The sequence below is a fragment of the Eulemur rufifrons genome, chromosome 6 (genome assembly GCF_041146395.1).
Source record: "Eulemur rufifrons isolate Redbay chromosome 6, OSU_ERuf_1, whole genome shotgun sequence".
In the NCBI taxonomy this organism is placed as follows: Eukaryota; Metazoa; Chordata; class Mammalia; order Primates; family Lemuridae; genus Eulemur; species Eulemur rufifrons.
The window spans coordinates 92,504,225-92,532,189 of NC_090988.1; the positions used below are offsets into that span (position 1 = coordinate 92,504,225).

The following is a 27,965-nucleotide window of genomic DNA, read 5'->3' on the forward strand; positions in this document are numbered from 1 at the left end:
TCAAACAATCACAAGAGGCGCACACACTTGTACGTCATTGCAGGTTCTTGGGCTGTCAGTGACAAGCCTGTCACCCTGCTCCACTGTCCGTCTCTTTCCTTACCACACCATCCTCGGAGGCCACACTTCACACAGGAGGTAAAAAATGGCTCAACCTCCTTTGGACTTTAAGGAAGTGAGAAACAACCTTTTATTGTGAAAGCCACTGAGGACTCAGGGTTAATTTGTTATTGCAGCTTTGTCTAATATACCAGTGCTCCATAGGTTATGGTGAGAATTGAGTTTATGCATGCAAAGGGTATATAATCTTGCCCGATTTGTAGGAAGCACTCCATAAATGCCAGCTGTTGTTAATAGCGTTCCTGAATAACGGAGAGGCTTGAGGCTTAACCGATGCTGGCATTTATTGCCCCAATGTAAGCATCCACTCAGCCCTATTCATAACAGCATAGAGCTGGGGCTGCATGTGTTTCATATTTGCAAAGGATTTTATTAGTTTCTGTAAGAATTATACAACAAGCTCAGATTCTCAGAGCTGGAAAGGATCTTAAAGGTCATCTTGCCTCTCCCCTACTTGGGGTTTAACTCCCTTCTCCCCTCTCCTTTATCCTCACCTGAACACCTCATCTCAAGCCTACCTGAGATGTTCCTAGAAAGTTTTTCCTTATACCTGCCTGGGTCTATCCCCAGCAGCCCCTTCCCTGGCCAGTACGCCTGCCCAGAGCATCCATCCTTGGTCGACCTGCTGGCCACAAACACATAGGCCCATTCATCCAATCCATTCGGCAAACAGACACCAGACTCCTACCTTGTGCCTGGCCTCATTGCTAACTGTGACCTCAAGCAAGTTACTTACCCTCTCTGAGCTTCCAGTGCCTCATCTGTAAAATCAGAGTAATAGCACATAACTCACAGAGTTGTTGTTAGATGGAATAAAGCAATGCACACAGACCATATATCACAGAGCCTGGCACATAGTGAGTGCTCAATAAATACTAGTTTTCATTGTGACTGTTGTTGTGGTTGCAGTGTATTGGGAAAAGTCAAAATCAAGTCAGTGTTTATAAGTCTGATAAGTACTGAAAAGAGAAAGTATAGGGTGCTATAGAAACATTAAAAGGATTTGAATTGGATTTTTAATTGTTCCATATGAGCGAAGTGCAGTGGCTCACACCTATAATCCCAGCACTTTGGGAGGCCAACGCAAGAGGATTGTTTGAGGCCAGCAGTTTGAGACCAGCCTGAGCAAAAAGCAAGACCATGTCTCTACAAAAAATTTAAAAATTGGCCAGGGCCAGGCGCGGTGGCTCACGCCTGTAATCCTAGCACTCTGGGAGGCCGAGGTGGGCGGATCGTTTGAGCTCAGGAGTTCGAGACCAGCCTGAGCAAGAGCGAGACCCCATCTCTACTAAAAATAGAAAGAAATTATATGGACAGCTAAAAATATATATAGAAAAAAAAAATTAGCCGGGCATGGTGGTGCATGCCTGTAATCCCAACTACTCGGGAGGCTGAGACAGGAGGATCCCTTGAGCTCAGGAGTTTGAGGTTGCTGTGAGCTAGGCTGACGCCATGGCACTCACTCTAGCCTGGGCAACAAAGTGAGACTCTGTCTCAAAAAAAATAAAAAAATAAAAATAAATAAAAAAAATAAAAATTGGCCAGGTGTGGTAGTGTACACCTATAGTCCCAGCTACTTGGGAGGCTGAGACAGGAGGAGCACTTGAGCCCAGAAGTTTGAGGTTACTGTGAGCTATGATAACACCAGCCTGGGCCACAGAGTGAGACCCTGCCTCAAAAAATGAAAAATAAACTGATTATTAAAAAAAAAGAATTGTTCCATATGAAGAGACCTCTTTCCCAATGTGGCATGTGGGGTGATGCAGATCAGGGGACCCCCAGAAAGGCTTGGAAAACCAAGCCAAAAAAGCTGCAGTAGAGAGATTACTGAGTCCCAGAGATGCCATTCCCAGGGGTGGCAGCAGAACTGGGTTAGTGGCATCAGAACCAGGAGAATGAGGGGCAGCCCAGATGCGGTGTAAAGGGTGATCCCAGAGCAGGATGCGATGGTGCCCGGGGCCTGCTTTTATGTGGCACAGAGCAGTCCTAGCAGCCTAAAGGAACTGGGTGGGACGAGTGCAATGGACAGAAGACAGATGAGGCAGAAATGGCCTCTGCGTCTCCTTAGAGCTCACAGACAAGGACGTCAGCATGGCGAGGACAACAGGAGAGATGGAAGCCAGGCTCCCGGGTGCTGTTTGCAAACTGGATTCCTGCTTCTGAGCCACTGCTGCCCCTCATGCCAGCAGAGGAGACAGCCCGGGTCGGGTGGTGTGGGCCAGGGGTGACTGAAGACCCCCTCCCCCCACCTCCCCATCACAGCCCAGCCTCAGTGTGATGGGAAGTGGTTTGTTGTTGTTGTTCGATGTCTCACTGCCTTTTCTTTCCGAGAAGAGCCTGGGAGGAAGGCTTTCCTCCCCCCCCCCCCCCATTCCTGCTGCTTGCCTGCAAGCTCATTGATCAGCCTTCACATGTCCTGGCTGTAGCTGGGATGTGGCCAAGGAGGGCAGGCACACTGGGTGGGTGGCGGCAGTTCCTCATCTGAGTCACAGAGGATATTCCCCACCCCCGCTTAATAAAACAGAAAGCATCAGCTCTCCCTGGGAAACAGCAAAGCTAACTCTGTTTAAAACAGGGTCTTTTTTTTCTGTTTGCGCTTTTAATGATCAGGAGAAAAAGATGCTTTTCCCTTTAAGGAGATAAATCATTAAGTGGAAGTTCCCTGCCCCCATAGGAGGCAGGAACCCTGAGTGGGTCAGGAGGGGAAGCAGAGAGGAGGCTGCGATGGAGAAAGTCTACCCCGGGCCACATGAACTATAGACCAGTTCCGCTTCCCATCGGGGGCTCTCTCAGCGTTCAGGCACAGGCCCAGCCCCCGTTAGTCAATCACAGTGACAGACTCTGACAGTCCCCATCAGGTAGCCAGCGTGGTTCAGCGCTTCCACTGAGCAGGGGTCAGAGGAAAAGCCACGACCTGACTGTGATTCCCAGCTCCATGCTGCACATTCTGTGTGAGCTTCAGTTAGTCTTACCACTTCTCTGAGCCTGTTTTCTCATCTGCAAAATGAAGCCAATAATAACGGCCTGATAGGATTCCAGAGAAGATTAAGTAAGATGAACTTATGTAAAAAGCCTAACGCAGTGCTGAGCCCATTAAGCTCTCCAAACCAACATCTATTAAAATCCCTAGCTATCACGAACATGGAGCTGGTTGCAGGTTTGTCCCTTCAAAAGGAAACAAGGGACCCAGGTGGGTGTCACTCTCCGGAGTGTGATGAACTCAGCTCCCAGAATTGTACAGACCACCTCCTAGGAGAATGACAGAGACTCGGCTTTTTCCCTCTCCATGTTATGACTTCCTTAGACTTAAGCCTCCTCCCTTAAGTCACTTTGGTATTGCTTTTATCACAACCGCATCAAAGGCTGGCAAAGACCCCCAAACAGGTGGGCTGCAAAGTGGGGTCTGGCAGATGCCCTTGCTTCCTGAGGGAACAGAGGATGTGAGTGGGGGTGGGGAGGCTGTGAATGTTCTCAAAGACCCAGTGGAGAGAGCACACAGCATCTCAGCTGACATTTGCAAACAGAGCTAAATTGAGAGGTGTCACCTTCCCTGGCAAGGTCAGAGGACTGGTGCCTTCTAACCTGGAGAGGTGGGAATTGCAGGCGGCAAACAAAATCGCACTGCCACTTGGAAACCTGCCAACTGCTACAAGCAGGGTAAAAATAATTGGAAAAGTAAGTCAGGTGTGAATCGGGTGCTCTGGAGGTATGAAACACTGCTGTCACCCCCTCCTCTTCCTGAACCCCTTCCGGCCCCGGCTCCTAGGACACGGTTTCTGCCCAGTGCTCTGGTTTCCAGCCATCTCTACCCCCTTCCTCGGCTTCTCATGTCTTTTCTGTGCCCTAGGGCTTGGTCCCTGGCACCCTGCTTCTCCCCTCTCCTATTGTATTCCCGAGAGCTGCGGTCCCCAACCCCCGGGGCCACAGACCTGCAGTGGACTGTTAGGGACCAGGCCACAGAGCTCCCCCAACCCACCCCCAGTCCGTGGAGAAGTTGTCTTCCATGAAATTTAGGAACCGAGGGGCCGAGCTCCGCATCCCCCTGACCCCCTGTTTGTGGAAAAATTGTCTTCCATGAAACCAGTCCCTGGTGCCAAAAAGGTAGGGGACTGCTGCCCTAGAAGGTTCATCCTTTCTCAGGATTCATCTCCTCCGACCCAGCCCAGCTTCACTGCTGATAACCACTGAGCTAAAACTTCCAACCCAGGCTGCTCACTGCCCCAAGTTTCCGACAGCTCACAGGCCACCTTCTCTTGGACACTCTTGGATAAGCTACACATTCATTGGTTTACTCCATCAACAAATACTTAGCGAGTAGCTACCACATGCCAGGCACTGAACTAGGCGCTAGGGAAAGAGAAGTGAAACTTAAACGCTATTAGACATTCAATTGGAAAGAAAAAAAATTTAAACAAATTTTTAAAAATTGTGGAAAATGTTAAGAATATAACCCAATTTGAAATGGACAAAACTGAGGGTGAGGGAGGAAAAAAAACATATTTCTTATAAAGCATGGAAGCCAATACCTGAAGGGTGGGCAGGAGCTAGGTCTGGTGGAAAGATCATTCCAGAAAGATGGAATAGCATGAAGAAAGCTTGCAACAATTTCTTTACAAAATAATTTTATCTACGTGGGAGATATGAAATGGAGGGTTCTCATTTTGTTGATTCTCAAGAGGAGGCTAGAAGCATACAGATGGTAGCACCATGATAAAATGTATCCATCAGCCAGACATCCAAATCGTTACCTAAATTGTCCCAACCCTGACATTTATCACCTACCCTTCCGTTGGAGGTATGTAAGTAAGAAAATAATGAGGAGAAAGTTATTTTGTAATTACCCAGCATGAATTTTAACTCTGAGAGGCTATTTCCAGGGGTACTTTAGAGTAATTTAGTTCAGCATTATTGGAGTTTAATTTAGCACGATATTATCGGTGCAGAGAAACTCTGGAACCAGACTTGAAAGAACGGGATTTTTATCCAGTCATTCCTAGCCCTCTGACTATGAATCCTAAACTCATTAAGCCTCGATTGACTACTGTGTGTTTTGAGAATAATAATTCCTGCTTTACCAACTTCCCAGGAGAGTTGGGAGAAATCAAGGCAATGAGTGTAAAAATGCTTTGCAAACTGTTAAAGACCATTCATGGGAGGAATCATTCTTCATGCCTTTCACTGAGGTTGGAGGACCCCCTTTGATTGCAACTGACAAATGAAAACATAACTGAAACTGGTTTAAGGAAGAGAAAAATTACTGGCCACAATAACAAAAACACCTAGAGTTAGCCAGCTTTAGGTGCAGTTTGATTCAGTGGCTCAGATGATACCATCTGTGCCCAGATGGCTCTACTTCTCTCACTCTTATCTTCTCCATGCTGGTTCCTTCTTAGGCTCCCGCAGTGCCTGTCTGTTGCTCTAAACCTATACCCTCCCGGGCTCAGATCCAGCAGCAAAAGAGAGAATGCCCCTTTTCTAAGCAATTCAAGGAAATTCCTGAACCTGATTCTCACTGACCCTAGTCAAGTCATGTGACCACCCCTGCACTGACCACTGTGTCCAGGGAATGAGGAGCCTTGATGAGCCATGTCTGAGTCACATGCCTAACCCTCAAGTAAGAAGCACATGGACCAAAAGCTGGGCAAGGATGGATCCCTGGAGAAACCAAGAGAAGGATGAAAGGAAGCTGGAGAGCAAAAACAGCAGATGTCCACTCCACCCCCATATCCCTTCACGGAAAACTTCCAGGTCAGTCTTCAGTGTCTCAGGATCAGCAGTAACTAAAGACAGATGGGATTACAGACTCAGAGCGGTACACAACCCTACTGAAGGATGATGTCCTCCAGAAACTCACAGCGCTGAGCCTTCTTTCCAGCCCTCAAAGTGCAACCTCTTCTAGAGCATCTCATCTCTCCTTTCAGATCCAATTGCTTCTTCCCATCCTAGACATAGTCCTCCTAGGAGGCCACGGCAGCCCGTGAGGACCTATATTGTCAGTTTCATCAACTTCTCCTACAGGTCTTGCTTCCATCCATCAATCAACAAGTCTATGTCTTTTCTCACCCTGGTTTCTCTACTGCTCCACAACTTCTGTTTTCGTTTTTGGTTTTGCAGGTACCAGGACATGTAAAAGAGACAGTGGAACACAAAGAAGTGATGACTGCTTGGAAAATGTTGGGGGTGTTCAGAGGGTGTGGGGGTGAGGTGATGAGGAATGCTTCACAGAGGAGAAGTAAACTGAACCTCAAGAAAGGATTGGGAATTTTCTAGAACAAGAATGAAAGAAGGTCATTCCAAGCATGAATCATTGGATCCAAAACTATTTCAATCTCTCTCGGAGAAAGAAAATGCTTTTCTCAACCCAGAAGTTGCAAACCAGTGGCCTGCTCGTAGATCAGGCTGACAGATGTGTTATACTTGGCCCACACAACGTTTTGTAGAATTTAAATTAGTTGCCAACATTTAAAAATGGAGAGGATTTTTTACATAAGTATCTGGATTTCCAGCTGCTCTTGAAAGCTCAGAAGCCCTGGCGGCCCTGGACCTGAGTCCCCGCTGGGGCAAGAGTTGACTGAGTAGTACCTCCCTCCCTAGGCAGAGCAGGGGCCACGCGACCTGCTACGTTCCTGTTCTCCTGTTATCTGCTGGTCGCTGTTGGCATTTGAGTCTGTAACTCTGTGTCAACCCAAGCGACTAACCATCTTCAGACAAACTCCTATTATCATCATATTATATTACATTATTTAACAATCTCATTTGTTTATGTTACTCCCTTACTTACAAATCCCAAATGATTCTCCAATCAACCGAACAAAGTGTAAACACCCAGTGCAAATTCACAATTGCAAAGATGTGGGAACAACCCAAGTGCCCATCAATACATGAGTGGATTGATAAAATGTGGTATATGTATACCATGGAGTGCTATTCAGCTATAAGAAACAATGGTTATATAGCACCTCTTGTATTTTCCTGGATAGAGCTGGAACCCATTCTACTAAGTGAAGTATCCCAAGAATGGAAAAATAAGCACCACGTGTACTCACCATCAGATTGGTTTCACTGATCATCACCTAGGAGCACATTCAGGAATAACACTGATCCGGTGTCGGGCAGATGTAGTGGGGGGGGATGGGTGTATACATACATAATGAGTGCGATGGGCACCGTCTAGGGGATGAACATGCTTGAATCTCTGATTCGGGGGGTGGGTGTGGAGCGGGCGAGGGCAATATATGTAACCTCAACTTGTGTACCCCCACAATATGCTGAAATAAACACCCAGTGCAAACCACCCCGCCCCCACTCTATGTTATCTCTCACTCCCAAGTCCCGAAACCTGGGACCGTGAATGCTCGCTGCTTCCTAATCCCATCCTGTCCCATGACTGCGCACTCTAACATGTGCTGTCCCTCCTCACTGCTCTCCCCTGGTGAAACCTCCCTGGGTCTTCAACGTCCGGTTCAGAGGGCACGTTCTCGGTGTAGACCACCCTGACTCTTCTCGGCAAAACCACCCTTCCCTCCTCGGGGCTCCCGCAGCGGCACCGTCTTCCTACCTCAGTCTCGGCACCTGCCATGTTTCTCTCTAATTATCTGTTTACGTGGCTGCCTCCTCCACACCCACCCCACACTGAGATCCTTGAAAGCAGAAACCGTGACTGATTCATCTTTGTATATTCAGTGCCTTTCTGTATACCTTGGCAGATATCGGATACTCAATAAAATCTTGTCAAATGAATGAAGAAAGGAACAAACACACAGGGAACGAATTGGCATGTGTTCATGGAATGTCACACCTCGGCAATTGTAATGAAAGAAATCCTTTCCGCTAACGCTTTTCTGTCTACTCCAGCCACAAAGAATTGTTCCCTTCTCTGGATTCCTGTAGAAACAGCAGTTTATGACAGATTCTAGGTAAGTTATTAGAGGAAGCTAATTTAAGGGAGGTCATAACCTTTCAATATTGACAGATATAGGATTACAGAGCCCAAATACAAAAGGGCTCAGTGCTGGTCTCTGGCAGCTATAGGCAGTAAAGCCCGAGAAGCTGCAGCTCAGGTCCCAGCATTGACTCTAGTCCAGGCAGAGAGTAACTCCACAGCTGAGACACCCCAGAGTCCCAGCCACACTGGTGCCCTTGCTAGTCCTTGAAGATACCAAACTCCCTTTTGCCTCAGGGCCTTTGCACTTTCTATTCCCTCTTCCCAGAATTCTCTTCCCCTGTGTATTGATAGGGCTCACTCCCTTCCTTTATTCAGATCTAAGATCATACTCAACCTTCATGGAAAACCTTCCCAGATCTCCAAGGTAAAACTGTACGAGTGCACCCCACACTGTGCCACTCTCTGTTCTTCACTCCACTTTAAGGAGGAGCAGTAGGAGTGAAGGCACAAGGGGCCAGAGAGAGTCAGGACTTGATGTCATCAGGATTCTCTCCTCTCTCCTCTTCACCACTTATCTGTTTTGGTTTCTGCTTGGCTCCAATCTCTTCTGCCCAGACAGGTTTCCTCCACGTAAAAAAAAAAAAAAAAATGCCATGAGTCACAGCCTCCAAACTCATAACCTAAAAGAGAAGAGACTTTTCCCACCCGTCACAGTGAGAATAATCTCAGAGAAATCATCTGATTGGTCTAACTCAGGTCACGTGCGAACCGTGAGCCATTACCACAGTGAGACCATGTGTGTTCCTATTGGTCCGGTCTGGGTCCTGCCCCAGGATTGGCTCTGATAAGTTCTGTCTGGTTTGGTTCATCCCCTACCCTGTCACGGCAACCAGAGGAAGACATGCTCACCTGCCAGGCCTGGGTCACACGCAGACTTGGAGCTAGGAGTGTAACAAGCTCCAAGGGAACTCTATGGTTAAGAATGAGTCACTGGAAAATTAAGGTGAAATTTATCTCCAAGACCTAGGAGACAAGTGGGTCCTGGACAGACAGGTGCGTTAGATATCTGATTATGGCTCCACAGATTCCAGAGCACTTGTTCCTGTCCTTTATTTACCCCTGTGGTATGCTCACAGCAGTTCTGTGCAAATGCCCAGGCATTATTGCCCCCAAGGTGATATTCAAAATATTAAATAACCAGCATGGTGTGGGCACCATCCAAGCAAAAGGGACCACAGCTGTGAACCTCTGGGATGAATGCTTGGTCAACAGCAGTGGAACAATAGCCTGACTGCACTCATTTCACAGGTTAAGATGCTAAAGCCAAGAGAGACGTTTAGACTTGTGCTCAGTCATACAGCAAGGAAGAACTTAAGACTCCTGGCCCCTTTCCACTGTCCTAAACTATCCATCTGTCCTCAACTGTCAGGGAAGTCAAGGGGGGCAGAGGGGGAGGGAACCAGAGAAAAGTTGCTATTATGACCCCAGCCCCCTAGAGAAAGAAACCAGCATGCTGTAGCTCACAAGCAGGGCTGCTTAGTCGCTGCCACAAAAACCTGGAAAGCAGCGCCTGCCAGACGGCAGGGAGAGGGAGCAGCCGAGGAGCTGGGAGTTCGCAGCCAGGATGGCAGATGCCGGGAGGGCTGCAGCTATTCTGGGATGCAGGCAGCGGCTGCTCCATCACCCCGGCCCTGCCGGTCCCCACTTCCCCCGGGATAGTGGGGGACCTCCTCCATCCATCCTCCATCCTCTCTCCAGCTCCTTATCGATGTAGGGTCTGAATCCTGAGGCTCCAGAGCCAGGCAGTCAGGCCATACGGAATCAGCCCATCAAAGAAAATGATTCAATGTCATCTCAAAATGTGGCAAATGCTTAGTCATTGTCCTTACTAGAACTCTACAGTCACCCAACCTATTCAGAACTCATGTGGTCCAAATGCCTCATGTTATTAAATGAAGAACCTAAGGCCCACAGAGGGGATATGGTTTGCCCCAAGTCCCCACAGCAAATGAGGAGGAGAGCTGGGCATTGCCTGAGTTCTCAGTTCAGGACTCCTGCACCTGGGCTGCCTGGGATTGGGAGGGAGTCTGGCTCTCGTTCATGGGGTAAGTACCCTTCCCCTTCATGGGGCTGGGCAAGCTCTGCCCTGCTGAACTGGGTCGACTCTTGCCCTTTACACCCAAGTTCCCCCAGTAAAGGCCACGTTGTAGCTGCAGATGTGGGTTCCCGCTGTAGCCTCTTCCCTGCCCCCGTGCCCTGCACCGAGGACTCCACAGTGCAGCTGTGGGCCCCTGTCTCTCCTCTGGATTCAGAGCCTGAGACAGCCCAGAGCATCCAGCCCCTACCTCTCCACCGTGGCCTCCAGGCCAAAGGTACCTCTTGGGCAAAAATATCTTGGCCCTAAAGTTCCTCCTGGAGAGAAATAAATATAAAAAAAAAATGGGTAGAAAAGAAATTCCTTCTTTTCTGTTCCTAGCAGGTCCCAACCTTCTTTCCACTGTCCCTACCTTCCCAGTCTAGGGGGACAACAGAGTGTTTCACACAGCTCCATCATGCCCTCAGTGTACAGCTTTGTGGCTAGGGACACAGGCTCCACATATACCAGACAGTCCAGAGTTAGAACCAGGCACTGCCATGGAGCAGGTATGTGGCCTGGACACACCTGATTTCACCTGCCTGTTTTCTTACCTGTAAAATGGGAAGATGATAGTGTCAACCTCCAAGGGTTGAGAGGCTTCAATGACATAAAGGATTTGGCTCTGTGACTAGGCTAGAGTCAGTGCTTCGTGGCTTCTAATGGTGGGATGATGGCAATGTCAAGATACTTTGGCCTGAAGGGGAATGTCACTGCAGCAGCCACTGCCTTCCCTGCTCCTCCCAGCCCCTCTCAAGCCCTGGTTCTGCCAGGAAGCCTGCCCTGATCCCTCTCCTCTCTCCATCAGTTTCTCTTTTCAGAACCTGTGTGCCTCCATTCCCCACCCAGCTTAGTTCTGAATTAAATTCCACAACCAATAATTCTGAGTTCGTGTTGGTCTTTTCTCCTCGCCTAAAACCATAAACTCCTATACAGACACGACCAGTGGATTTTTTTCTCCTCCTGGAAGTGCAAAGCCCAGGACCAGGCACATGGGTGGTGCTGGAAAGGTTAGCAATTGAGTGAGTGAACAGCCGGTTGGTCCCTTTCATGGCATCAGAGTGAAGCCTTCTTGGAACCTTCTGTATCTGCTTCATCTCTTGCTCTTTCAATTCTTTGAGGCTTTGACACACCTGCATGCCAGGATGTCACGAGATCCTGGAGCCAGACGTGGAAGCCTATCCAGTGAGGGAGCCTCAGCATGCCTCATTTATTACTCAAAGGAAGGAAATTAATATCATATGTATAAAGCACTCAATAGCTTATAAAATGCTCTTAGCAATTCACTGAGCAAGGAAGTGCCTTTTTCCATTTCCACAGAGGGACACCAAGGCTCAGCGGGGTTAGGAGACTAACCCACACTCACACAGCAAATAAGGAGCGGCCCAGGGATTCTGGCCCGGTGCTGCACCAGCTGCCACATGGGGAAGCCACGTTAGTATCTCTCCTTTTTAGTCCACACGTAGATTCAGCAATGCCTTCCTCTTAACCAGGCAGGAGCCCCCAGTGGCTGCTTTGTTCCACGTATGTTCATCTAACGCCACCTCCTCCGGAATATTTCAGAAAACCCAACGTGGTTCAAAAACAACCTGTCTGTGCCAGACCTTAGTCTCCTCCAGACACCAGGTCTGCGGAGACTGGAGAGAGGGAAGGTGTGCCTGGGAAGACGTGCCCCCCACAGCCATTCAGCACAATGGTGAGCCCCCACTCCATTTGACAGTCTCCACAGCAATGTCCTGTTCTGAACCCTGTGTGGTGACTAAGAGAATTATTATCCCCATTTGGCAGAGGAGAAGACTGAGGTTCTGAAAGTATAGGCTTGGACTTTGGAAGGAGAATGGCTAGGTTGAAGTTGTTCCTCTGCCATTTACAAGCTGTGCAACTCTGGGCAAGTTACTTAAGTTCTTTGCTCCTTAATTTCCTCGTGTATAAAATTTGGGGTTATCATGCTTAGATTTCAGACTATTGCAGGGATTTTGAAAGCTGGCACATGTACAACACTGAACACAAAGTGAGTGTTTCATGAGTGACGGTCATAAGTTCTTTCACCTGCCGTGTTACCCTCAGCAAATTACCTAATTTATCCGAGCCTTTGTTGGTTTTCATCTGGAAAGTTGGATTAAAAAAATAATAAAGGAAAAAGAAACACCTCCCTTCATAGGGCTGCCATAAGAACAGGACAAAATAATCCACACAAAGCACTTAACCTCATGTCTGGCACAAAAAGGTGCTCAATAAATGTTAGCTATGCATTCATACCCCCAGGGGCAGAGAACCAGAAAATGGCAGGGCTACAGCTATGATCAAGGTCTTCTGGTTCCAGTTCAGCAGCACCTGGGCAAGGGTAATGATGGTGAGGGAAAAAGAAATCAGCAATGGTGGCCTTGCAAACACAGGCAGGAAAAAATCATATCAGATGTGGCAGCTTTTCTGTACCTGACTCAAGAGACAGATGGCTCACCTTTATCCACGTGGACAGACAAGACAGAGCCAAAGGTCACAGAGGTAGGTGGGACCTCATTGCAGTTCCAGGGTATTTTCAGGCAAAGCTTCGATTGGCAAGGCTTATTGACAACCATCCTATAAATAGGTCTTACTTCCCAAGTGCCTGGGAAGAAAGCTTGCAGCTTTTCCCAGTTCCTGCCTCTCATCTCTTCCTCTTTGAACACTGCAGCTCTCCTTTTCCAGAAAATCCCAGAGCAGGAGCTGGGCTCCCTCCCACCGTCCTCTTCCTAGAATCCTCAGGATGCCTGGGAGAAGACATCTGCCCCGAATGAATGGGTCAGAGGCATGATTCAGTGTCGGTGGCCGGTAATAGGAACAGCTCAGTGATCTGGCTGGGGAGTCGAGAGCCTGCTAAGCACATCTGGACGGCATCGGAATCACAAACAGGAGAGAGCAGGGGAAGAGCGCAGCCCCAGCAGACACCCACGAAGGAAGGAATACGTAGGGAGCCAGACAGGAAGAGGTGATACTCTTTGGAGTCAAAGAGCTTGCAAAGAACACCACCTCACAGGGTGAAAGAGGGAGCACAGAACAGACACACTCAGCTCGTGCACGGCTCCCTCGGGGAGGTCTTCCTTCACCACCCCTCCTGAGGACAGCCCTGCTTTTAGTTTCTGATCTTTATTTAGTTATTTTTTTAATCAACAAATAAAAATTGCAAATATTTACAGCACACAACATGATGCTTTGATATATGTATATGTCATGAAATGATTAAATCAATCTATTTAGCATAGCTATCATGTCACATACTTATATTTTCATGGTGAGAACATTTAAGATCTCTCTGTCAGCAATTTTGAAGTACATGTCATTATTAACTATTGTCACTATGCTGTGTACTAGATCTCTAGAATTTATTCATCCTAACTGAAACATTATACCCTTTCACCAACATCTCCCTACCTCCCCTACCTCCTGCCTCCCTCTCCCCGCCAGGCCCCAGCAAACACTCTACTTTCTGCTTCTCTGTGAGTTTGAATTTTTTAGATTCCACATATAAGTGAGATTATGCAGTATTTATCTTTCTGTGCCTGGCTTATTTCACTTAGCATAATGTCCTCCTGGCTCATCCATGTTGTCAAAAATGACAAGATTTCCTTTTTTTTTTTTTTTTTAAAGGCTGAATAGTATTCTGTTGCATGTATTCATATACCACATTTTCTTTGTCTGTTCATCCGCCAGTGGACACTTAGGTTGATTCTACGTCTTGCTTATCGTGAATAGTGCTGCTATAAACGTGGGTGTGCAGATAAGTCTTCCACAAACTGATTTCCTTGCCTTTACCTCCCGGAAGCATCCTGTATTCTCCCTTTGAAACACTTTGTATCCTTCCAATGATTTAAGATTTGTCTTCTCTGCCTCACTCCTCTCTGAGCAGGGACCTTGTCTCCAGGGCTTAGCACAGTGCCTGGCCCATAGTAGGGGCTAAATAAATATTTGACGATGGACTTAGAAGAAGATCTCTCTTTCCAACTCCCCTTTAGGCTGCGTGAACAGAGTCAGCCTTCAAATTCATCTCGTCCTGGTCCCGCCTCTTGTTGGCTGTGAAATCTCAGGAAATTATTTAACCTCTACCCCTATACCCTGATTTGGTTTTCTTCACAGCATTTATCATCACCTATTAAATATTCGTTTGTGTGTTTATCATCTATATCCTCCAACCAAAAACCAAGCACCAAGAGAGTACGGACTTTTTGTTCACCACTAAACAGGAGGGATAGTCAAAATATTTAGCAACCAGGCATCATGGCCACTGACCAATCAGAATGGATATTGGCCCCATCTGCTGTGCAGGTGTATGTGCTGCACAGGTGTATCAAACCTGGCTGTATTCCAGTACCTAGGAAAGGGTCTGGTATGTAGCAGGTATTCAAAATGTGTGCTATCCTTCTCTACAACAGTTCTGTGAAAAATAAATGTGTTAAATAAGTGGATGAATTTCAGTCACCCTCCCCGTACCCTCTGTACATTACAGCTACTCAGCATGTATCGGTTCCTTTCTGTCCCCAGGGTAGTCTTTTCTGCAGCTAAGGAAGAGTCCTTATCTCTCTCCCAATACAGTGAATCTTACCTCACTCAACAGAATCTTAAAGCAACAGCATCTTCTGCTTCTGTCTACTTCCTATCATGCTAGAAATTGAGTACAAGTTTTGGTCTTTTAGTTCTTCCCCTTACAGCCACTTCTCTTTCTTCTTGACAGCCTCCAGAATCCTCTCTTACCATGACCACTAGCGGTCAACAGTAGTGTCCCTAGACAGATACTTAACCAGCACAAGCCTGCCTCCACCAGAGAGGTTCTATAGGCTTCCAGCAAAGAGATCCACCAGCAGGTACAGCTGGCCTGATGCTGGAACGTGAATTCCCTCATTTACAACTCACGCGGCAAACGCTTGTGAAGTTATTATGTTCTAGACGCTGGGAAAAAAGACACAAACACAGCACAGTGCCTGCCCACAGGCTGCTCACCATCTAGCAATGGACACAGACAGGTAAACAAATGATTCCTGATAGAGAAAGAGGGGCAGAGAGTTGCAGGGATCAATTGTAGCAAGAGGAGTCCCACATGCCCCCCTCCACCCTCAGAGCCAGCAATGGAAAATATCCCTTCAGTCAAAGACCCTTTCAGGAAGGGCCAGGTCCTATTAAAGACTCACCTGATAAGGTAAGGTCCACCTGGGTAGTCCTCCTTTTGAGTAACAGGAAGTCAACTGATTAGTAACCTAATCACGGGAGCGGTATCCCATCATATTCACAGATTCTACACAAACTCAGGCAGGAGGTGGTAATCTTGAGGGCTATATCTATGTCCTATTGCTGCCATCACAAATTACCACAAATTCAGTGGCCTAAAACAACATCCATCCATTATCTCACACTTCTAGAGATGAGAAACCTCCTATGGGTCACCTGGGTTGAGTTCCTTCTGGAAGCTCTAGTAGAGTCTGTTTCCTGGTTTTCCCAGCTTCTAGAAGCCTCCTGCATTCCTTGACTCAGGTCCCTTCCTCCATCTTCAAATGAGCACCGTAACACCTTCAACCTCTGCTTCCACCGTTTCTCAGCCTTCTCTGACTCTCCTGCCTCCCTCTTCCACTTTTAGGGATCCTTATGATAACACCGCACCCACTGGATAATTCAGGATAACCTTCCCATCTCGAAATCCTTAACTCGATCACATCTACAAAGTCCCTTATGCCATGTAAGTCAGGTTCCAGGGATTAGAATATGGACATCTTTGGGAACCACTATTCCATCCACCACAAGGACCATCTTAGAATCTTACCTACCACAAGGTTATATTTTCTGTATTTGCATCAGAGCAATTTATGCATTATATCAATTTGTAAGAATTTGTAGCATTTCTTAATGTATTTTGCACTTATTATTTCAAATCATTTATGTCTAAAATCTATTTTTTCCATTGACTTTCTTTCCTTTCTCTCTGACTGTATCATTGTTTGCTCAGTAAAACCTTGTTGCCTTTTAATGTTATGTGTTTGACAAGAGCCATCTTGCCACTAATCACATTGGCCATTTCCTCAACACGAAGAAAAATACCTGTTCTCCACAGCTAGGATAAACGCGCTATTCTGTTCTCTTCCCGATTTGTAGTTTGTTATTGTTTATTTCTTTCGTTGGACCATTTTTTTTCAATATAGAAAAATGAAGCATGGAGCTACTGTCTCAATAACATTTCTTATTTTGAGATTACTTTCAATATTGTTGTTTTGTTTCCCATTTTTTATATTCCATATTCTAATAGGTGAGAATCACTTTCCAGAAGGTATAGTCTATCCTATGGTCATTTTTCAAAGCACAAATATTGAGTATTTCCATGGAGTGATTTTCAGTTTGCAAATATATTTTTTTAATCTTTTAGCAAGTAAGTCCATCATCGTTACTTTTAAGCATTTCCAGGCATCATTGTCGTCACCATCATCATCGGCGTCATCATCATCTTACTGACATGATCTGTGTGTGCTTGCCAGTTTTCCCCCAGATGGCTTGAGCTACCAGTTCACCAGATTTTGTTAACTACTTCATTGAGTTATGATCATAAAGAAAGCAAGTTCATCTTTCTTATTTTTAAACTTTTCCAGCAACTAGAGAGATTAGCTTTCCATTTCTTCCTCTGTCTTCATTCTATTAAGGTTTCATAATTTTCCTTGAATAAATTTCTTATGTGGTAGATTAAATTAATTCTCATGTATTTAATGATTTTCTGTCATGGTTACAACTAATTTAGCATGTGTTCAGGAAATCATGATAATGAAAATGATTTTTCAACTCGCTTCAGTTTTTACCACTTTTTGATTGATTTCTGTGTATTTTCCCAGTAGAGCAAAAACCTTGACAATCATGGATCGAAACAATCACAGTTTCAATAACTTTCAAGAGACCCCAAAATGTCATGGTATGTAACCATTTATCATTTTGCTGGGGTTTAAAATTGAATCACTCCCACTGCGAGAATGCTGTGCAGGACAAAGTCATTTTGCAACAGGGAACAGCCAACCACCCAGCACGGGTGTCTCGACATGGATTTATTATTATCTATATATGGAATACTTTCATAAAGTGATACAAGTTTTATTTCTTTTTGTAAAAAAAAGCTAAAATGAATTCTACAGAAGCCAACTGCTAATACTAGAGTGAAGACACTTAAGCAAGGGATAATCAATCATAAATTTTAGTTTAGTATTTCCCCAACCATGCTCTACTGAAAACTGTTTCCAATGTTAACAGTTCTGACAAAAAGGAGGAAGAAGAGGAAGAAGAGGAAGGGGAGGAGGAGGGGGAGCAGAAGATAGTAAGATGGAGATCCCAAGTAAGTTCAGGAATTGCTGGCTATCGTATATATCCCTCACTCCCCGGTGCTGCCACTTGCAGACTGACCACGATCACTTGCATATTAAAGCCTCTGGGAAATCTTGCAATTAATAAATTCATTTTATTTTGTTTAACTCAGTGTTTCTCAAACTTACTCAAGAACTATTTTCTCATGGCACATAGTGTTCCATGTGACACTAGTTTGGCATTCATAGAGGCTCATAAGGATTCGCAGAATGATTAAAGGTAAAAAGTCATTTAAAATATTTCTACCCCATTGAACCTCACTTTTACAGAAGATATTATATGCAATAATATTCTTGAATTGGGGTTTTCCAATGGTTTTACAACTTATTTTGCATAAGAATGCATTCAAATCATCTGCAAATGTAGTATTTTCCTTTCTTCACTTTTCCTTTTCGTGTAATTCGTTTGTCTTTCTTTCTGCATAATATTTTCAGCAAGTTTGTACTCTGCTGCTTGTTTATTTTGTTTTACTTTATGTGCTCATTTAACAAACCCATTTTTAGTGTTTGGTGTATACTGTTTTGTTTATTAAGCAAGACTGATGGACCTGAAAAAATCCCCATGAGTTAGGTTCCTTACCCTTATTTTACAGGTCAGAAAACTGACATTTCAAATGATGATGAGACATTCTTCTTGCCTAGATCCTTTTTGTTAATGAAACTGTCACTAATATTTTCCTTTAATCATATTAATGAGTCTAATTGTAAATACAAACTTCATATCATGTAAAGAAAAAGAATCTCCATTCTTTTTTATTTGTTTTTCAAGGTACCTTTAGTCAGTATTAAATTTCAAATTATGCTGAATATCTTCCTTAGCCTCTATTAAGATGATTACGTTTTCTATCACTTTTCAGTTAATGTTATTATAATAAAGTATGATGTTAGCTTTGCTTTCCTGAGGCCAATAGTCCTCAGTTATAATGGATTACTGTTTTGTGTTGTTGTGCTTTCTGGGTTAAGATTAATATTTTATTTCTAAACTCATAAATGAGTTTAGAAACATTCCCTTCTTTAAGACATGGGGTGAAAATTACATTTGCCTCAGTCAATTCAATACATAAAAATTTATGAAGTGGCTACCATGTTACTCTGCACTAGACATTGTAGAACATGAAAGATTCAAAATGAGCATAATATAAGACAACACAGAAGGAGAGAAGACTTTCTATAACCATATAGGGAAAAGAATCACATTAGAGAAGACATTGTCAATGATTTTGAGAACTTTTTAAATGCCCGCAATCTGTTTAACTTCACGCTTTTTGTTTTCTACCATTCCGTTTTGGTTCCTCCAAAGATCTAAGATACTGTTTAAATGCAAGAGGTCCACTAAGTGAAAATACAGGGCCAACATCAGCTCCATGAGGGAACAGCCTACATCTATCTTCCTGGAGGCTGTAAGCCCACCATTAGGCCAAGTACCCAACACATGGTGAATGCTCAATAAGTATTTATTAAAACAAAGAAATAATCCAGCTCTTTGACCAAACCATCTGATAAAGCCAGTTTTAAAAATGCAGGGCAGCTAGAGACTTGTTCGATGGACCAGCAAGAAAAAGAGGTGTTGCAAAAAGTTCACCCTTATCTGAAGTCATTCTAAGAGTGTGGAGGGAACAGGAGGGTTGGACAGATGGGGACAGGACAACAGACAGAGTCCCAAGATCCTGGAAAAAGAAGAAAGGAACACAGGCTTCCACTCCCCTAGATCCAGATCCAAGTGTCTGGAGAGCCTGAGGCACTCCCACCTGGCAAGGCAGTTGGCCCTTTGGATCCCAAAGGCTCTCAGATTCCAAGCCAAGGGAAAATTGATCCACTCCAGCCAAGCTTCCTAGTCCCAAGAGCTCATGTGGTGAGGACTTAAGGACAATCAAGGAACAGAAAAAAGGAGACACCTCCTATAATTGTCCCTAACAAGCCCTGAGCCAGTCACCTGGTACCTGGAGCACAAAATACATTCAGACCCAAGGAAACAGATGTCATACAGCAACTGAATGGATTTATCACATCAAATGAGCAAACTTGGATGTGGAATCAACCTAAGTGCCCATCAGTTGATGAGAAGAACATGTACTCAGCAGACACACACACACACACACACACACACACACACCATGGAGTACTACTCAGCCATGAAAAGGAACGAAATAATGTTATTTGTAGCAACTTGGATGGAACTGGAGAACACTATCCTAAGTGAAGTATCCCAGGAATGGAAAAACAAACACCACATGTTCTCACTAATAAGTAGGAGCTAAACACTGGGTACACAAAGTCATGTAGTGGTATAAAGGACTCTGGGGGCTGGGCACGGTGGCTCACGCCTGTAATCCTAGCACTCTGGGAGGCCAGGTGAGGCAGGAGGATCGCTCAAGGTCAGGAGTTCAAGACCAGCCTGAGCAAGAGTGAGACCCCCATCTCTACTAAAACTAGAAAGAAATTAGCTGGACAACTAAAAATGTATAGAAAAAATTAGCCAGGCATGGTGGGCACTCTAGCCCAGGCAATAGAATGAGACTCTGTCTCCAAAAAAAAAAAAAAGCACTTTGGAAACTAAGAAGGGGGGAGGGAGGGGAGAGATAAAAACTTACCTATCGGGTATAATGTACACTATTCTGGTGACAGGCACACTAAAAGCCCTGGCTGCATCGTTATACAATTCATCCTTTTAACAAAAACACTTGTACCCCCTAAATTATTTTTTAAAAAATAATAAAAATAAAGTGTCTCTAATAAAAAAAAAAGTGAGCAAACTTGTCACATGTACTCCCTTTTTTCTTTCCATCCTTATTCATGCCTTCAATGCCCCCCATTTTGCCCCCAGATCCCCACCCCGCAACTAAGTCCCCTTCCCATTCCAAGCCCTCTCATTTCCCCTTTCTGAGTCTGATGCCCTTAACCTCTCCCTCCTCCATCTACAATTCCAGATCCACACCTCTCGACCCTACTCCAAGCTCCCTGCTGGGCCCTTTTTCTCTGTCTGCCCGTCTGCTCCTCTGCCCCTGGCCCTGTCCAGGCTGGCCTACCCTCCTCTCCCTCTCCTCCCTCTGCCCTATCCCCAGGATCCTGCTGGTGGCCATGAATACTGCCGAGTGCATCCTTCCCTCCGCTCCCGTGGTGGTGGGGTCCATAGCCAGTTCTCCTGTTGCTCAGAGATGTGGAGGCAGTTGCTAAGAGACAGTGAAACGTCAGTACCTGGCCCTCGAGGAAAAAAAGGGGAGCGAAAAAGGCAGAGAGGAGGGAGAGGGATGAAGGGAGGGGGAGAGAGGGAGGGAAGGGGGGAGGGAGGGGAAGACCTGGCTCTGGCGGAAGCCACATATCTCTGCAGCCTCAGCACCGGCTGAGTTTCAGAAAGAAGCATTCATTCGGATCCTGTGAACTTTCTTCCAAGCATCTTCTCTCTCTGATTCCCCTTTTGGGTAAAAGAAAGAGCGCAGGGACCACAGGACGGGAAAGCACAGAAGATGCTGGCCTGGGATCCAGGAGACATGGAGGAGAGGCCGGGGGAGGGGAAGAGCAGGGGAGGCAATCTGTTCTGAAGCCAGCAAGGAGCGAGCAGGGATTCCAGGACGAGGGAGGGAGACCCGCGTCTGCCGCAGATTGATGGCTGTGTCCTTGGAACCAAGTGAGTAGGCTCCTGAGGGCCTGTGGGAGTGCAGGGGGCACCTGGGGGCTCAAGAAAATGAGTCTGAATGAAGGGGAGCTGGGGTGATTTCCCAGTGGGCGGGATTGAGGCTGGAAGTGGTGGGAAGAGAGGCAGTGGCAGACTGAGGGTGAGGGGAGGACAAGTGAGGACAGCAGGTGGGCAGGAGACAGGAGAGGGACCACGGAGGGCGAGGGTGCACGGTGGGATGGAGGCTCTGGGCGTGGCATTGCTCCTGTTCCTCTGCCTGACCAAGTCTGGGCGTGGGCTCAAGCTGGGGCAGCACAGGAGAGTGCAGTGTTTGTGGAAAGGGATGATGGGATTAGGATGTGGGCTGGGGGTGAGAGAGGGTGGGGCAGCCTGGGGAGGGGGCTCTGCAGGAGTGCGTGTGCAGAGGGAGCTGCAGAGAGAACTGGGGAGGTAGCCAGGGCAGGACAAAATATGGGGGAGTCACAGAAGAAGGGAGATGTGTGTGTGTGTGTGTGTGTGTGTGTGTGTGAGAGAGAGAGAGAGAGAGAGGAGTGCTGAGAGTGTTTGAAAGGGGTGTGCAAACGGCCAGAGTGTGGATGCAGGTTTTTCTTGGGGAGTTGTTCAAGGGGGTTCAGCTTTTTGGTGCTGATGGTGGGGCGGGGCTTTGTGGAGAAGAAGAAAATGCATCTAGCTTAGGACAGAAACCCGGAAGGAGGATGGCTGTAGCCCGGGCAGGGGAGGATTAGTGGGTGACAATATTGTGAGGCTGAGTTCTGAGCCCACCCTGGCTGGCCCACACCTGAGAGACAGCAAGCAGAGAGCTTTGTGGTTGGGGGCAAAGAAGAGAGGAGGGAGGGAGAGAGAAAGAGAGAGAGAAAGGTTGGACGGGGACCTGGGTGAGGGGGACCAGGGTGTAGCACCCGATTTCTCTGCCTGAGTGTTTTCCTTGTTGACAGAGTGAGCGGCCTCCACCTGCTGAATGCAGAGCTGTGCTGAAGGGGATGCTGGCTGGGAGAAGTAGCCAAAGCTCCTCCAGCTGCCCCCCAGCCTGCACCTCAGGACTCATGGCTGTTTCCAGCCTCGGAGGCCCAGACAGCAGGTGTCACTTGGGATCTTCCTCTCCCTGGAGAACCAAGAGTCCCCCTGGAGATTCCAGCAGCCACTGAAGCTGAAGATTCCCGGGCTTTTGGGAGGCCCATGGAAAACCACTTCCTCCTGGGCTGCCTTCCCAAAACACCCACTCCTGGACCCCCTTGGACTCAGGCCCACTGGGCCACCAGGAGAAATGGCCTCTGAGACCTTGAACACTGGAGACCCAGGTGCAGCCCTGGCTTCCTAATCAGTCACAGACTTGGGGCAGGGCTTATGTTTTCTCAGAAGAAGTGCCAGGACCTTTAAAGGGCACCTTTCATCTCCTTCAGCACCTCCCTCCCACCTCTCAGACACAGCACCAAGAGGAAGCACCCAGCAGGCATGGATGAGAGGGACACAAAAGATCTGCAGGAACCCTTCCAGGGCCTGCCGGCAGTTGGTCCAGCCCCATCCTTGTCCCCTTCCTTTCTCAAGTTTTGATCATCATTTCAGACCCTGGGGGACCTCAACTGGGTTTCTAGCCCCCTAGACTCCAGAGGGGGACTTCCTGTGGATCTCAGGAAGCCCTTTGGTGCTTAGAGACTCCAGGAAAGGTTTGAGCCATGACACCACGTGCTTGGAAGCCCCACCTTCAAGGGCTCTGGCCCCTGATGTAGCTGCCTTCCTGTGTCACTGGCTCTTGATTCCATAAACACAGGCCCCATGGGCTCCCTTCAGCACTGCTGCTGCCAGCTGCCTAAGATGGGTGACACCTGGGCACAGCTTCCCTGGCCCGGGCCTCCCCACCCAGCCATGCTGCTGATCTCCCTCCTCTTGGCGGCTGGGGTGATGCCATCGGATGCCGGCACCAGCTGCCCCGTCCTTTGCACGTGCCGTAACCAGGTGGTGGACTGCAGCAGCCAGCGGCTGTTCTCTGTGCCCCCAGACCTACCGATGGACACCCGTAACCTCAGCCTGGCCCACAACCGCATCGCGGCCGTGCCACCCGGCTACCTCACATGCTACATGGAGCTCCGGGTGCTGGATTTGCGCAACAACTCCCTGATGGAGCTGCCCCCGGGCCTCTTCCTCCATGCCAAGCGCTTGGCACACCTGGATCTGAGCTACAACAACCTCAGCCACGTGCCGGCCGACATGTTCCAGGAGGCCCACGGGCTCGTGCACATCGACCTGAGCCACAACCCGTGGCTGCGGAGGGTGCACCCCCAGGCCTTTCAGGGCCTCGTGCAGCTCCGAGACCTGGACCTCAGCTTCGGGGGCCTGGCCTTCCTCAGCCTCGAGGCCCTTGAGGGCCTGCCAGGGCTGGTGACCCTGCAGATCGGCGGCAACCCCTGGGTATGTGGCTGCACCATGGAGCCCCTGCTGAAGTGGCTGCGGAACCGGATCCAGCGCTGCACAGCGGGTAAGGGAGGGGCAGGAGGGGGCAGCGGTGGGGGTCTCCAAAGAACTTGGGGGGACTTAGCAGCTTGCCTCTTTGTACACCAGCTTTTTCGGCCAGCAAGTATTTGTCGAATCCTTGCGATGCTTGCTGGGCTCTGGGGGCCCATTCGTTCATGAAACAGAAGTCCCTTGCCTCTGCGGTGCTTGTAACTGAATGAGGCAGACAGATAGTTAACAAGTGAGAATACGAATCGTACATGGAGTTCATGGCACTTTCACCACGACCTAAGAACTTGCCACACATTATTTAAGATCCCCCGTTTTTATTATCCCCATTTTACAGGTGAGGAAACTGAGATTAGAGCAATGCAAAGACTTGCCCGGAGTTACTCAGAAAGTGGCAGGGTCATGGATAAAACTCAGATTTATTTGACTTCTAAGCCCTGTGCTACTCTGCCAGATGGCTTTGTAGGTGTTCTAAGTGTTGGAAAACTCTCGTATACATAGTAATAGCTAACACTACATTAGTACTTACACTATGCCAGGCACTGTTCTACATTCCATATTTTATCTTACCCTCACGAGAATCCTAATGAGGTCTCCACTCTACAGAAGGGGAAACTGAGGCACAAAGAGGTTCAGTAGCTTGCCCAAAGTCACACAGCTGCTAAGCGATGAAGTCAGGGTTCGAGGCCCAGCCGTCTGCCTGTCCTCCGGCTGTATCCTGGACAGTCAGCTACTGGCTGAGTTCTGGGCCGGCCAAAGGGGTTCAGCAGAGTCCTGCGAAGTTTGGGTACATGGTGAGGAGCTGAGAGGAGGATGAAGATGCAGCAACTTGACCCGCCAATCCCTACTGGAGGATGGGTCGGGGCCTGAGGGAGCCCACATCACACAGGTCTGAGGGGCTCTGGCCCCGCCCAGTGGTGTCCCAGCCTGGCTCAGAGGCAGGCGATGCTCAGCCGTGGCCCTGGTTCCTGGGTCTCCTGGGTGAGAGCCCTGGACCTGGGCACTAGTGCCCAGGAGCGGCACAGCCGGGGCTGCCGCCCAAGGGCTTTCCCAGAGCCGGGACTCAGCCAACGCTGAGAAGGAGCAGTGCTGAGTGAGGCAGGAGGGAGCAGAGGGCTGAGTGGGGAGCCCAAGACCAGAATAGTTTGGGGGGGCTGTGGGTCACGATTCCCGTGTTTCCACAGTGCTGTGGGAGGAAGCTCTCTGGGACCAAAATAGCTGGGGACTGAGATGGGGCGCTGGGGGAGCCTGAGGGGGAGGCTGCCTGGAGCGATCTCTCTGCCTGCCCAACCTCTACGGGCCGCACCTTCCCTCTGTCTCCCGTGCACTCATGACGGAAAGGGCACTCCGGGCGCTGAGCTGCCATCGCACCGGGGACCTTTGAGGTCCCTGCTGCCCTGCAGAAGGAGCCCAGACTCCCAGTGAGCAGGAGAGGGGTCCAAGATCCTGTGAGTGCAACCTCCCACATCGGTACAGGTGGGACACCTGTCCAAAGAGGGACAGTGGCTGTCCACAGACCCACAGTGAGAGAGCGGGCAGGCCACAGCTGGATTCCAGGTCCCCTCTCCTCCACAGACACACCTGACACCATGCCTCACTCGCCAGGGTGTTTCCTGCTGCAGAGGAACCTGGCCAGAGCAGGCAGGACTAGGTCACGCTCTTCCCTTTAGGCCTTTTCCCTCTGCTTCCTCCCTTTTCCTTAGTGGGATTCTCACTATTACCCATGCTTTTTGGAAAAATTCAAACAAAGAGGGCCCTAAGCAAGCCCTTGGGATACAATATGGGTTCAAGACTGGTGCCAGGACTTCCCAGAGAGTTTTTTCAGCCCCGGTTCCGCTCTGGATCCTGTGCAGCCCCGCCGATTGCCCCCTGGGGCTGCTCCTGGGGGGTCCGTGTGAGTGTCCCCACACCCCCAGTTCCCCATGTCTCACTGCCGCACCACTATCCCTTCCACATGCACAATAGACTTTGGAGCTCAGCGTCTTCCAGTTCCCGGACGGGAGCTCAGGAGCGTCGGCCAGAGACCCCATCCCGGCCTGAGCAGGGTCTGGGGTCTTGTGCTCACAGCCTGCAGGGACCTCTCAGCCTGGCACTGGGGGAAGGTTGCACCCTCCCTCCCACACCGACTCCCCATTCCTAAGGATAATGGTGCTCAGCTGTTTCTCAAAAGGGTCAATCCAAACCCATCATTGGATTCTTTGCCCTCGAAAACCACAGAATGAATACGTGACATTTAAACACACCATAATTTAGAAAACTTCTTCACATTGACTCTCTTAGACAATTGGATTATCCCCTTCTTATAGAGGCAGAACGTGAAAGCCAGAAAGGCAGGGGAAAAAAAAAAAAAAAGACTTGCCCAACGTAAGAGCTTGATTAATATTTATCCACTGAGTGAAGGAAACACTCGGTGCTCAAAAGCCAGTGCCCAGCCCTGCATGGCAGAACTGCCACCTGCTGCTCTTCCTTCCAAGGCAGAGTGAGACGAGACCATTGGCAACCACCATGCATTTATGAAAGTGCCCCTGGAGAGATGCTGGGGAGGGCAGGAACCCCAGCAGGGGGTCAGCCCCCTCCTACAGAAGCCTGAGTACAGAACTGACCCCCAATGACCTGTCTAGGAAGCCAACGAACGATAATAATAAAAGCTCACACTTGCAGACTGCTTAATACGTACCAGGAACGTATAATTTGCATATGTTAACTCACTGAATTCTCACTACAGCCCTATGAGGTCGATACTATTACTATCCTCATTTGACAGATGAAGAAACCAAGACACGAAGGGGTTAGATAACGTCTCCATAATCACACAACTAGTGACAGGTGAAGAGGGGATGTGAGCGCAGGCCGATAGCTCCAGAACCCATACTCTGAGCCCTGTATTCCGTGTACCTGGAAAAGCCACACAGGTGGTAGAGAGACCCAACACTTCGGAGCTGGACAGCGTACCGCACTCATTTAACAAAGATTCACTGGGCGCTTACTATGGACAGGACGCTGTTCTGTTGCTAAGGATACCGCAGGAGGAGCTTATATTCAGGGGGGAGAAGACAGATAAAAAACAAACAGTCAAGCAATGATCAATACTGCATAGGTAAGATGGGAGCCAGAGGGGGAGGTGCGTGGGGTGCTATTCTATACAGAGTCAGGGAAGGCCTCACTCATAAGGTGGTGTCGAGCAGGGTCCCAAAGGAAGAGGGGGGCTGAGCTGTGCAGAGATTTGGGAGAGAAGGTCCCTCACAAGGGAACAAGTGCAAATGCACCCGTTGCCCAACTTGACACGGGACATGCTTGGGGTCGTGGAGGAATGACCGGGTGCACGTGTGGCTGGAGCAGGGTGGAGGAAATTGGAAAGCGTCTTTGGAGCTCACAGCAAGGACTTGGCTTTTGCTCTGTGCAAAGGTGTGAAGCCAGGGGAGGGTTTCAGGCACGGTGACATGATGTGACAGGACTTGAGGTTTGAAAGAATCGCTCAGCTGACTGTGTTGAAATGGTTTAAGGCAGAAGCTGGAGACCAGTAGGGAGACGACTGTAACGGCTTTCAGTGGTGTCCCATGAAAGCCCCAGATCTACCATTGGTAGTAGCTGTAGGACTTCTGGCAAATTGCTAAGCTCTTTAAGCAGTGATTTTCACATCTGCAAAAATAATTATAAAAATCCTTGCCTTCAGGGCTGCTAAGAGAACTAAAGAAGATAAGTAAAATTTTTGGCACATGGAAGAAGCTCGGAGAATGTCTTTCTTCCTTTTCCCAGGGAGGGGTGGGGAGCTCCCTGACCCCTTCCCTCTCCCCTGGGCGCCTCACCCTCCCTGGCTTCTGTGTTGCAGACTCTCAGCTGGCTGAGTGCCGGGGCCCCCCCGAAGTCGAGGGCGCCCCGCTCTTCTCGCTCACTGAGGAGAGCTTCAAGGCCTGCCACCTGACCCTGAGCCTGGATGATTACCTCTTCATCGCGTTCGTGGGCTTCGTGGTCTCCATCGCCTCCGTGGCCACCAACTTCCTCCTGGGCATCACAGCCAACTGCTGCCACCGTTGGAGCAAGGCCAGCGAAGAGGAAGAGATCTGACGTGGCTGCCTCCCGTCCCTCCGTGCTGCCCACCGCCGGACCCCTACCTGACCGCCCGCTCTGGTGCCCCGGCTGCCTCAGTCCCGGCCCAAGCAAGGTCCAGAAACTAACTTTGCGTGAACGTCTACTTTGACCCAGGCACCGTGAATGTCAGACAGCACTGGGAGTGTCAGAGGAGTCCACTTGTCCTGGCCTTCCAGGCACTCATCCCTGGTAGAGGAGAGAGATCCAGAAACTTTTCGCTTTAAGACGGTACGTCAGGACTCTGAGCACATAGCTGTGTAAGCCCACAGCTGTGTCTAGCAAAGT

General features: G+C 48.4%; 1 protein-coding gene across 1 annotated transcript; it reads left to right on the top strand.

The window, feature by feature from the left end:
• Positions 1–22,823: 22,823 nt before the first annotated feature.
• On the top strand, positions 22,824–27,656 carry LRRC55 (leucine rich repeat containing 55). The gene is made up of 2 exons (XM_069470014.1): positions 22,824–23,607; positions 27,421–27,656. The coding sequence occupies exons 1-2, from the start codon at positions 22,908–22,910 to the stop codon at positions 27,654–27,656; spliced, it is 936 nt and encodes a 311-aa protein (XP_069326115.1). The 5' UTR covers positions 22,824–22,907.
• Positions 27,657–27,965: the final 309 nt, after the last annotated feature.